We start from the raw sequence: 13,299 nt of genomic DNA, 5'->3' as shown, positions 1-13,299 counted from the left end.
GCTGAGGAGAGCTTACAGATATCTAGGAAGGAATTGCCTATCCATTCCAATGTGTAATTATGTGAAATTACCATACTCAGTTCTTGCCCCCCAGTTCTTTCCCAGTGCAGCATGAGTGGACTGCACAGATGTGTCTCCTGTGCTTGTTCTGCAGTTCTGGCTGGTTTAATAAATGTTGATCCTGGTGATATTCTTGTATTTTTATGTAACTTCTTCATCGTGGGTAGCTGTTTCTGGACACAGAGGACATGGCCTTCCTGGCTCCCCTTTGGAAGGGGAGAGGGAGATCCCTCAGCAGTAACTGCTCTGAGCTTTGCCCAGGACTTCTGCCAGGGTAGTGTAGTAAGGCAAGAGGTGAGTGGAGGCAAACAGAGTTTTCTCTGCTCATCAGTACTGATGGTGAATAGTGCTGCAAACAGCTGCTGGCATTTTTTTCTCTACCCTCACTGTTTTTGACAATCTTATGCCCCATGTTTTATAAATGATATATTCCTGTGTTATTTTTTAATGCATTTGGCCAAAAATTGTCCATGCTTCTGTAACAGTCTGCTCAAAGGGTAAGACCTTGCATCTTCAGAAGAAAACAATTTGTCAGACATCATCCTCTCCCTCCTTTCCCTCTTCTACTTGTGTCTATTTCACTTAAAAATACGAGAAGAAGTTTAATTATAGCACACTAACTGCCCTAGCATTGCGTGCTGGCACTGCTGGTGCTGTCCTTTGTTCATCTGCCTCCCTTCTGCCTGCTTAGCTTTCAGCATTTTGCCCTACAGGTGGCCAGAGTCAGAAACAGACTTACTGAGTCATGGAAGAGATGCTCCTTAGAATTAGCATGAAAAGAAATAGATATTGCCTCAGATATTACTTTTTTATTTTGTCTTTTCCTTTTTTCTTCTATGTTGTGTTTCTTTGTTCTTTAATGCTACACAAGCCATCCTTTGCAACTCCCAGCTTCATGTATTCTTTGCAGAACCACAACAGAACATAATTTCAGACTTGTTTGTGTTCAGCAAAGACACAGCATTATCTTTGTTTTTTGAAGAAGATGCAATTTGCTGTGTAATTGCAGGGTAGAGCATTTCTTAGAACGAAACAGTAATGATAATTTCTGTGTGAAAGGTTAATTAAGCCAAGAAAACCAGTGAAAAGCTGTAGCAAAGACTTATGCAATGAGAGATAAAACTAGGCTGCTGGTTTGAAATTGGCTATCTCAAGCTCACCACAAATGTGCCTGAGGTTGTTGTAGTGACAGTGTGCTAAGGCTGTGAAAGTCCTGCACTCTGGGCTGTACAGAGCTCCAGAACATTTCTGCTGGAGATAATCAGTCATTGGCCATGGATATGATGGTTCCACTTGTTGTTGTTGTTTTTTGTAAATTGAAATCTTAATTTTTAAATTGTGACTCTCCAAGGTCACATTTATGTACCTAATTTTAAACAGGCAAGAATATCTGTTTTCTTCAGTGGAGCCTTTACAACAGAGAAGTCTTAGTGGGTAACTTGGCAGGACTGGAGGTTTGATGTATTTTATTTCTGGTAGTGAAAGTTTCTAAGATAGTTTATTAGTGTTTAATTTCAGCCTGAATGAAGCTGAGAATGTAAGAAATCCTATTTTGTGTTGGAATCCCACAGCCTCTGTATTTGTAAATGACTTTGGAGAACATGCAGTGTATCCAGACAGTGTATCCTAATGTGATGGGCTATGGTAGGTTAGACAAAGAAACCATTCCAAACATGGATTGCTGTGTTTGTGTGGAAGGTTTGTGTCCCTCTGGTGAGTCAAGGAGAGCTGGCTTTCAGTGAGGCTATCCAAAAGTTAGTGGTGGAATTCATATTCAGATCTTGTCTGGTAATCAGCAGATTTCTCCACTGTTCTTTCTGCTCTGCATGGTCACTGCTCTACCTCAAACACAGCAGAGCATCAAAAAGATTGTGGGTTTTTTTCTGTTTTTCTCATGGTAGGAGTTTTTACTTCTACTGAGTTTTCACAGAGATACATTGGAGCAAAACACCAAGTGAAAACAGTACTTTGGCAACAGTGTGATGAGCTTAAAAACATTTAGTGTCCTTTTCTGTTCCAATCCATATCTTTTCTATCTATTGTAAAAACACTGGATTTGGAGAGGGAGATTCAGTGCATTTGATAATTAAGCTGTATTTCATGTATTGTTCCAGTTGGTATGTTTGCTGCACTGCTGCATGGTCTGAATGAACAGCTGCCATGTGTAGGTAACATGCAAAATAACCTCTTAAGTAAGTAATGGCCCAGTGATTGGTTACAAGCTGCTGGGAAGCTAATTTAAGACACGTAATTTATAGCAGAATGTTATACTTCTTGAATAATTTAAGTTAGAAGTTCAAGAACAATTAATTTAAGCAGAGAAAATTGAACTCCAGCCTCATTTATAGATCTTCTTGCTCTATTAATACATTATCAGGTGGCACAGTCAGTAATCTCACTGACATAATTACCATGAAGGCTGCCATTCTGCAAACCAGACTGTGTTTCCCAGAAAGAAAATACTTGGGTAATTTTGCAATTATGAAATCACGGGATGTAGCTATTTCGTGAGTACAAACATGTTTGAATTAATATTTTCTTTGTAAAATTAAATAGCCTTCTCCCTTGGCATCTGAATTACAAGGGAGAATACCCAGGAGAGATGAGGTCTGGGCTAACTAATTTTCACATGTGCAATCACTTAAGTAGCCTATTCATCAGGGAAGGGGAATATTTGTTTGGCTCCCTTGATTTCAAGAGAAGCAGTATATGATGTAGTGTTTTATGGATCTGTACAAACACTTACAAAGGGGCATATTTACCTAGTGGCATATTAAAGCTTTCCTTAGGATTAAATCCAGTTTTCTGTGTTTAATGCATGAATTGTAGCTGCCATAGGTTTCAGCCCCATGGTGTAAATAATGCATGAATACAGTGTGGATGTGTCTGGTACAAACAGGAGGGGACAATAATTCCAGCAGGCTTTAATGGATGCTCAGTTAGCAGGTACTGATGTACTGCTTTCTTTTCCAGCTCAGGAAAGCCATTATAGATCACATCTCAGACTCCTTCTTAGACACCACTGTTCCTCTGCTGGTTCTCATTGAAGCTGCTAAAAATGGAAGAGAGAAAGAAATAAAGGAATATGCTGCTATATTTCGAGAACACACCAGCAGGCTTGTGGAGGTATGTTGGATGGAATTGCACTTGTTTGGAATATATGGTGTAAGGGACTTGCCACTGAACACTCCCTTTGCTGGCAGATATCAAAAAATGTTTAAGGCTGGCATTTCAGGAAGGAATAAATAAGTGGCCTTGGGTAATAGTAAATGTACTCCATTTCCTTATAATGGTATGTAGTGAGACAGAGTGCTTTGTCCTTGCATAGTATTTCATTGCACAGAAATTAGATGGTGTGGAATTGTAATTTGAGAAATCAGTGTAAGCCTTTTCACCAAGGTGTTCAGTGGGAATTTGACTAAATGTGTTTCTGGGAGAATTAGCTCACAGTGTTCTGATCCTGCTGCCCAAAGAGCAGGAGGCACTGTGTTAGTGCCAGTTGTTGGCCAGCTTTCTCCCTTGGACACTCTGTGACCTGTGATCTGCTGAAGGGGCAGTGGGCTCTGACCCAGCTCAGGCAGGAGCTCACTGCAGTCACTGAATATTCTGGGTTGGAAAGGACCCCAGGAACCAGTGAGCCCAGCTCCTGCCTGCATGCTGAATGAATCCCCTGCACACACTGGAGACTCAGCATTCATTTCTGACTGATCTGCTTCCTTACTGCTTACAAATGATGCTTCTCCAGCACTAAGAGATTTGCAGATACAGCTGGGAGGAGATGTTCATTTGTTGGACAATCAGTCCTGCAAATGTGCCTAAATATGCACTGACCTAAACTCATCTGAACTGGAGCTTGGAACACTGCTGGAATACTAAAGTCAAAAATTCACAGCAGCATCATCTCAAGTGCCTGGAAGGAATGCATTAGTAATTTTTGTGGGGTTTTTTTAGCTTTTGGTGCTTTCGTGTGCAGTAATGCAAAGATGGGAAAAAATCAATGAATTCACTCTGCAGCTGAAAATTTACTTAGGAAAACTATTTGGCTCAGAATTAATAATTAATCTTGAGTGACCTAGAGATAATGAAAGAAGAGTAGGTAAAGAGCTAAAGTAAAAATAGGGTATTGCATTTACATTTCTCTTCATGGCCATGTGATTACAGAATAAGAAAAGTTGTTGTTTTTGACTTACAAGAGTATCTGATTTTGACTATGCTGCAAAATCAAATGACAGCTGAAACACAAACTCAATGTTGCAGGCTTTTCTGATTTTTAATACTGAAGCTAAACCATCCTGAAGTGACTTCATTTTTAGAAAGAACAGGTGATCACTGAAGACCAAATAACTTGACAGAATTTCTGAGTCCAGCTGAAATACTCAAATCATGATTCATTTTAGAAGACCTAAGCATAAAATCCAGTATTCATTTTCTTTCATGGGTTTGAATTTGTGTCCCAAATGCAGGAGCTAGCTGGCCACGAGTGTGGGTGTGTGGTTGGAGAGACTGATGGCTGCACAGATTCACTGCCTGGAAAATCCACAGCCTGATCTTGCTGCATGTGTGAATGCACAGGGTGTGTGTACATGTTTATATTTATGCTGTGACTCAGTGTGCTGCCTACAGTGAAGAAAACTTACTTCTAAAGAGAGACCTTACACAGTGCCACCTCCTATTGTTGAATTAGTTGTTCCAAATGTCACTTTACTGGGGATTATATCATGGGCTGCTATTCAAATTAACTACAATTTTACTTTATGTTATCTTCTGGATATCTAGTAGAACTAAGTATCTTACTTCAAAGTTGCTTACATTGCTTTAATGCCCTTACCAGTATCTCTAAGCAAGAGCTTGATTGATGGCTTTTTGATAAACTGTATATATCAACTGCTAAACTCTCCAGCAAATTAATTAGGTGGTAGTTGTACTGCATGCATCAACTGTGAGCCTATCTGAGGTAAAACAGAAAAAAATGAAAAAAACCTATCAGCTAAGCAAGTGGCCACAAAAGGGCTTTGTGGAGATAAACAGATTTATCTAATTTTTAAGAAAAATTCAGTAATTTCTGACAGCGTCATGTAAGTGAGAGAAATATGGCAGCTCTCTGTAAAATGTGGAGTTGGATGACAGGTGAAATTCAAGACCCAATCCAGTACAAAATTCCCATAACTTAGGAGGAAGTTGCCCAGCATTATTGTATTTTATTAGGAGGTTCTTAAATGAGCTATGAGCTGCATGTTTGCAGGGGAGGCCTCACATTCTATCCTTGCTTGTTTATTTCCTGCACTGGCACAAGAGCCAACAAACAAATCCCCTTACAGCTTGGATGTTCTGGAATACAGCTCCAAAAGCCAGTCAGTTGTGCTATTGCAGAAATGGGCTTCATCTCTGCTACTGAAAATAAATCTAAGTACTGAAATGTCAGATCATGGGTGGCATGTACCTGGCTATGGAATACTAAGAGACAATAGATGTAGTTAAAACATTTTAAAAGCTAAACAACTAAGAAAAATGTTGCAAAAAAGGCCCAGAACAGTAACTGTACCAGAGAAGGCTGGTGCTGAGGGAGATGAGACATCAGGCTTTTGAAATCCAGCTATGAGAGAAGCTGTACCATCTAGGTGTAGTTGTGACACCCAGGGAGTTGGGTGGCTTGTGGGCACCAGCTGATGGAGCAAAGGCCAGTGATGCAGACAAGACTGTGCATGTTGTTAAATGCACAATACCTTGTTTAGCAGATTAAAAAAGGTGTTTTTTCTCTTGTCAGGTACAAGTAGCCTTTGTGGGGCATGCCCAACACAGCAGAGCTGTTGCAAGCTTTGAGAGGTGGAAACCAGCTCAGATGCTGGCAATCCCTAGGTTTTGTCTAGGGGAACAAAAGCTAAGGAAAAAACCTATTTGCATTCTCAGTGTGCATTTCTGCCTGTAAAGGGCTCCAGGTGTGGGTCTGAGCCCTCTGTAAACCTCTGGCATCTTGAGCATCCTGTGCTGAAGACTTTCACACCCTGACTACCCCCACATATGATCTTTTCTTTTCCTGTCTATGAATTCTGCTATCATGAGGGAAAATGAACACCAGTCCCCTTTTTTCCTTCTCCATGCCACTTATTCTTTCATTTTTTATTGTTTTCAAAGTATTCCTGGTCTTTTAAAAATGTCCTTATTTGGAAGCCACAAAAGGATCCACTTGCTCCTTTCCCTGTACCTTTTTCAGCACCTTGCAGCCCATGGGGTGGAAGGGCAGAACTGTGCATGGTAATCAATACAGTCAAGATATTTTATAGAATCACAGGAACTGTTGGTTGTTTCCTCACAAAATTACTCACTTTTGATCTCTCTAGACTGAATTTCATCACTGCTACCATTTAGTCATCTAGTACCATTGCATCCTTTTGCAAATCTTCATCAGTTATTTTATTTACTGCTCCAAATAACCCGTTAAAATATGTGTAAACAAAATTTATAAAAAGTTAATGCAGATACCGCAGAAATTCCTGGCTTACAGCTTTCTGCAAATTTCCTGCTGATTTGTTCCTGGGGCTGAAACAAGTGATGCTAATCTGTCTGAATTTGCTGGTTATTCAGCCACCCTAATTCTTGGAGGAGTCTGGCATCCACATGCCTGGATCTCATACTCAGTACAATCAGTAGTCCAAATCTTTCATTCTTCATTGCTTTCATGTATGAAAACAGGGGTGTCCCTTCCTGTTTATTTTAACATTGCTCTTCTAAAAGATATTTATAGCATCAGGAAGATTCATGACTATTTCCTTTTCATTTAAAAAAGGTAACTTCTTGCACTCAAAGATACATGCTGTGAAATTACCTGTGTAGCGAAAAGTTTAATTCTCTCCAAATTAAGGAAAAAGTGTTTTTAAAAAAAGTAGGTTATCTTGAATCCAGTCATGAGTTCAACTTCAGTGAGTCTCCTCTTATAAAAAACAGCACCTCAGCTCTATTCTGTCAGGCAGTGTTCCAGCTGAACATGTACCACACACTTGCCAGGCTTCAGAGCACTTGTTGAGCTGGACTGATGATGTTAGTGTTGCACCAAAGTTGAATTTGATAATAGTAATTTGAAAGTGAAGGCAGAACAACATGTCAAAAGAGAGGATATTGCATTCTCAAAATAATCAGCGAGCAATAATTTGAATCAGCACAGTGGTATTGCTTACACTCATATATCCTCTGTTAATGTTGTTCTGTGGCTCAGTTATAAATACTCTGTTGTGGCCATATTGATTAAACCATCAGTGTTTAATTTTCCTGTCACAATATTTCACTTGATTGCAGAAATTGGTGAAAAAAGTTTCTGAATCTGGACCACAAAGGGTCAAAACAAACCCGGTCACTGCTCTGCTCTGCTGTGCCCAGCTGTGAGCAGCGAGGTGTCTGCAGCTTGGGGAAGGAGGGAATGAATGGGCTGAGGTTCCTGTCTGTCAGCCTGTTAGGAATGAGAAGCTTGACTAGGCCAATATTCAAGCAGCAATCAATTTATTAATTAATATGGTAAAGTGTGAGCAATACAGTGTTGGGTACAGTGGGGGAAGTTTTCCCTCCAACTGCACACCGATAATTGATGGTTACAGGTATTTATAGGGGTACTCATCAGGTTTTTTTCAGCAGTTTCTATTTCCAATCTTTTACTCATCAGCAATTTTTATTCCAAATTATTACATCACAATTCTATACACTATTGTGATTTTAATTTCTCAGGATGTATCTCAAAGGAGTATCCCCAGATGGTGACGGTCCAGTTTCCAAAGAAGAAAGAGGAATCCCATCTGGTGGGGTCCAGCTCCCCAGATGTGTGTCCACCTTTTAATTGCAGAGACTCTAAATCCCATAACAGTGATGTCCAGCTTCCCTTTGGTTGAAACCATAAACCCTTGAGGTGATGTTCATCTTCCTTTCTCAAGCTGTTTTTCTCTGCTTCAATAAGGTGTGAGATAAGCAAATTTCCTTTATATATGTTCCAAAGCTATAGTTTCAAGGATACAAGTAATATTCTAAAATTATACTTCAAAAGGTTATTATTGCAGAGCTTTTTATGGATTAAATGCAAGCAAAAAGCAACATGCTTAACACCCTAATTCCAATGCTCCTAAATCAACCAGGGTTAATTGCAAACAAAAGATAGGTTCAAAGGCCTTTTTCCATGCTTTGTTTTCCTCAGTTATTATTAGAATTCACAGCTCTCCCATTGTTGGTTTCCACACATTTCCCATTCACAAGTACACACGTCGCCTGTTTGTACCTGACACCAAACACAGCTTTGCATCCCACAAGCCCAGGGCTGCATTTCTGGAGCCACCTGATTTCTGATTGATAGCCAAGTTAACTGCCCTGTGCAAGCCAGCATCACAGAACTAGGCTGCAAGTCCATTTTTAAGTAAAACAAGCCATTGATATTTGTGTTATTTCCAGTTTAAGTGTTTCCTTCTGTGCTCAGTTTAGATCCTGTACTAATAATACAGGCCTGTACTCCCCACCCACCAGTGTCACTCCTCTCGGTGCTTTGCTTCTTTTGTCTGCTTTCAAAGTAAACAAATTCAAGCAGGTATTCTGAGATTTTATTGTGTTGGGCTTTTCTCAATTTAAAACCTTATTTACCCCATTGACTGTTGACTCAGGATAAAGATTTTCTGAAGGTTTCTCATGATCACATAAAGTGCCTGTTTCTTCTATGACTAAGTGATTAGTTTAGTGTGGATGCCTAATTTTAGAGAACAGAAGTGAGGTGAGATGATTTGTACCTAGAGAGCTGACTGCTGGTCTGTTTTGAGACATGCATTATGTTCCATTTCCTTACACTTTGTATAGCAATTTTAATCAGTCATATCCTCTATGAGGGCAGGTTTTAATCTGTTTTTGAAAGATCAAGGATGCTTGAAGAGTATATTATGAAATGTTTTGTATATAAACACAATGGACTGAGTTGGATATTATAAAAACAAAAGTTCATCTTCTCACAGAGGTTAATCCAACAGTGAATTTGGTATGGAAATTAGAAGTACTGCTTAAAATATCAAGAGAGATTTCCTGTGGTTTCTGTTTTAATCTGAAAAGGAAGAATTCTCTAATAGGAACAAGAAGTCTTGAGAAAGAAGATGCTTCTTCCCCCTCCCTAAATAGGAAATGTTAATTGAGCTAAGCTAAATTGCTGCTCCACTGGCTCACTGCTCACACTGTCATTTAAGAAACAAACAGTATCCTCATAGGCCAGTGACCTTTGTAAATTAGCTTGAGCAGTGAGATCTCCTGCAAATCTCCCTTCTGAGTTAGCATTTGGAAGTTAGGGCCTTCCTTCAAAAATTGATTTATAACATAGCAAAGTAATACAATTCAGAAGCATGGATATAAATTCAGTGAGGTACAAAGCATCAGTGAGATGGGAAGACTGAACACCATACCAGCTCTGGGGTGATAATATTTCCAGACACAGTAGTAACTAAATATCTTCTTTCTTGTGTTCTTAGGTTTTCTCTCTGCTGAGTTTATTCACTGCTCTGTGCTCAAGGCCTGGAGCTTCTGCCTGCTGTTAAATGTGCCCAGGCTCGGGGTGTCAGCCACACTTCCAGGAGCCTCAGCTGGGGTTTGTGGCCACCACTGGTACTGGAAAAGCTCATTCAGTGGCAAAGGATTTGAGATACCATGGTTAAATAGGTGCACAGTAATTGCACACAGCAGAGTGTCTCAGTTCTGAATGTGAATAAGGTACTCAGGTGTGTGGAGGAAGCAGAACAGTCCTAGCTACACAGAGAAAAAACCCCAAACCACATCAAACTGCCCACTTGGGCTATGATATTGGACACTTCCCACATATGAAACCAACACTCAGCTGCTGAAGTATTTTGGTGAGCACCAAGGGTCACATTAAACATTCCTCTGAGGGAGGTTATTTTAGGCTGCAGTGCCTTACATTCCTCATATACTGCATCAAGTACTTCTAAGTCTGAATATTGATTATGTTATATTGAAAAAACACCCTAGAATATATTGCAGGATGAAAAAAGATTTGGGTTAAGAGTCTCTGTAGTCTGTCTGTGAGCCTTGGCTAAAGAAAAATGCTTCAAAGATTTGGGTTTTTTTAGAAAATACTTGTTATTAATGGGAATTCCATACTAAAATGCAGCAATTTTGAAAAAAAATATTTAGAAATACTGAGATTTAGTACTTTCTGATTTGACACATTTAGGTTTTGCTTTGAAATGCATTTTAGTTTTAAGTATTCCAGCTAAATTACAAGTCTAGTTGAAATATTTGATTTTATGGAAACATTTTCTAAGAGTTTTCTGGGACATTTCAAAATTATCTCTGAATATAAACACCATTTTGAATTAGGAAAAATAATAATGAAAAGCTTTAAGGGACCCAGGTGTGCTTTGTAGTCCCCTTTAAGACAGAGCTGTTTTTGGTGACTGGAGTGTTTTGGCCTCTGGTTCAATTCTACCCAAGACAAAAAGCAAATTCTGCTGTTGAGATAACAAGTATGTAACAGTGAACAAAAACTAGGCAACAAGAAGACTGAAATGTCACATCCACAGGAGGAGGAAAGCTGGCCCTGTGTAAGTGGCAGCTTCTTGTTTGGGGAAGCTGCCAGGCTGTTCTCCTGAGCTGATCCATCATGGAGATGTAATGCGTTCTGAGAGGAGGAGTGATAGGCTGCCTGAACTCGAGATTAAAAAAGGAATTTGATGGGAGCAGGGAAGAATGCTCTGATTATCTTTTCTTCTGGCACAGATGCACATCTCCCACTGTGGTGTTTAAAGGTCAGCCACACCAGGCAGAGGCAGAGAGATTTAATAGAAGTGGAGGCGATGATGAAGTGAACTTTGTGTTCTTCGTCCCTTCTCTCAGCACATGAATGTACCTTTGTCCCTGTCCCTCGATCTAATAACACAGCCTTAGATCTGCTGATACATAAATGTGACACTGTGGCCTGTGGCCTCATTCTTGCCAGTGTGTTTTTCAGTTTTGCCTGCATTGCAATATGACAGGGCTGGCTGCTGGGACTGCAAACAAGGGACAGTAACAAGCAGCACACATATTTAAGTGCATCAGGGCTGTGATGTGTTGATACAGAGCAGCAGAGGCATGCTCAAAAAACAAGTTTGCAAGTTAGTGCAAAGATTTCCAGTGCAGAAAATGCACGTCTATTGAAGGTGAATTCTCCTTGAGAGAGCATTTTAAAAAATAAGTTGAAAGCTGTAAAGGAGAAAAACCCTTGAGTTATAAAAATGCATATTGTTTCTATTTCTATAAGGAAATGGAGGTTTTAAATATACATAGATTAAAAATTATTTTTTGTTTAATGCTATTAGAATTACAATGCCATTTTGGCAAACAATATGGAAGAACTTACATATGGTACAATGAAGCATTTTCAGCATTTGCAGTTCATTTCCAAAATGTTTGCAGAATGAGGACAGTGGAAATAACAGTAAGTGTCTGGTAACCAAAGGTAATATTGACAATTAATTAATAAGCATGCTCAAGAAAAGGCTTCCTTTCTCCTAAAAGGCAAAACACAGCCCCTGGCTCTTGAACTAAAGCTGTCTATGTCTGCTTCTTGTGGAAATCAGCTCTGCCAAAAGTCAGTGTTAACATGGAATCTGCAAACACTAACAGGTTGGTAATTATTTTCTATGCAAACAGTAAATATTTCTCTTTAAGTACAGTGGGAAGACTCTCACACATCAGTCTGTTTTATTGGCATTCATCTAAAAAATGATAGCTCTTTTTTACCACCGTGTCTGATTTTGTATGTAATTTGCTACATCTTTCTATGTCAAATTTTAAATATAGTGACCCAAAAAATTAGGTTGGAAGCAACTTTCCATAGGTGTGGAAGATGCAACAAAAACATCATAAACAAATAATTTCCCTTTTGTGCTTTCCTAAGTGTACAACTTTCAAGCAGCCTGTGACAGCTGCTACTTTTACCTCTGAACATCCAGTACTTAAGGACTGCATTCTTTTACCTTACTCAGCTTTTACTTGGAGCTAAGGTCCATGGAAATAAAGCTGCTTGAACTCTGAAAACCAACAATCCCCCTGATTTGATATCCAGTATACACTTGCATAGTTTCCTGTCAGATAGCAGCTTAATCTCAAATGGATTTAACAATCCTTTAATTTTGCATTATATATCAAAGTACTGCATGTACAAAGTCCTGTCAATTGGGAGACTCTGATTTCTTTCTAGCACCTTCAAAGGCAATTGGGAATTGAGTATTCTCAGCACTATTCCTATTTCTATCAGTTTTAATCCCAGACTGGCAAACACAAAATAAAAATAACATTTTAATCCTTCATTGCCTCTTTTTTTAATATTGATTTTACTGAGCTATTGGAAAACAAAACTACTTCTGACAATGGCAGCACTTCAAAACTGCATGTGCAGAGGTCAGACTGACAGATGACTGGAACATCTTTATTAACTTTCAGAATATCAGAAGAGAGAAGACTTTTATCATTCTCCTTTGGAGTATAATCAGAAGACAAGAAGCATGAATCCTATTAAGTGGAAGTTTTTAGTTTCAGGCTGTTCAATGCTAAGGGTTTTCATCCCCAGATGTAAGATCCAAGTCAAGGGCTTGTCATTTTTTTGCTGTTGCTTTTGCTCTTACTATTCCTCTTTAACCCCTAATGTCCTTTGAGGGGTGTGAGCATTTATGTCAGAATAGCAGTTGCAGACTGTAAGTGTAGAACATATCCTTGTGTATATTTTTGTGGTACAGTTTGTGTGTCAGTCATGCACAGCAGCTGTCCTGAGGATACAGGTCCCTTGGCTCAGTGGGATCTGCAGGTACAGAGCTCCAGTGTGGCTTTCTGCTTCAGAGAGCATCCAGCTGTGGAGCACTTGGCATATGGAGGTGTGGATGCAGAACAGTGGTCAGCATTTGGGAATAAAATGTATCTGTCAGCAGATTAGGATGTCATTTTTTAAATAAGATAAGCTCTTTTAAGCCTGATCAATATTTAAAAATGGGAAGTGGATTTTCATTACATTACCTTTCTAATTAACTCTCCTCTCTTATCACACATTCTTTCATTTTTTTCTCTCAGTTAGTAAGCTAATGCTCTGTTTTTGAGACAAAACCCACCTAATTTTAGTGTGCTGATTTCTGTGCATCCTGAGTTTGTGTGACTGGGAATTCCCGTTTGGGCTGCCCTTGTTGCTGTGGGATTTTCCCTTTCAGGAGAGCCCCAGTGCTGCCTCAGGCAGGGCTCAGGTAG

The 13,299-nt window shown here is 39.4% G+C and overlaps 1 protein-coding gene across 2 annotated transcripts in view; it reads left to right on the top strand.

Moving 5' to 3' along the window:
• CTNNA3 (catenin alpha 3) overlaps positions 1-13,299 on the top strand; it is a 429,736-nt gene that overhangs the window by 261,713 nt on the left and 154,724 nt on the right. For both annotated transcript variants that reach the window (XM_063164177.1, XM_063164176.1), the window contains exon 9: positions 3,034-3,186. In XM_063164177.1, the coding sequence (XP_063020247.1) occupies positions 3,034-3,186 (153 nt within the window). The remainder of the gene's footprint in view (positions 1-3,033; positions 3,187-13,299) is intronic.

The sequence above is a fragment of the Melospiza melodia genome, chromosome 9 (assembly GCF_035770615.1).
Source record: "Melospiza melodia melodia isolate bMelMel2 chromosome 9, bMelMel2.pri, whole genome shotgun sequence".
In the NCBI taxonomy this organism is placed as follows: domain Eukaryota; kingdom Metazoa; phylum Chordata; class Aves; order Passeriformes; family Passerellidae; genus Melospiza; species Melospiza melodia.
Note: the sequence above shows the minus strand (reverse complement) of the source record. Positions and strands in the feature narration are given on the sequence as shown.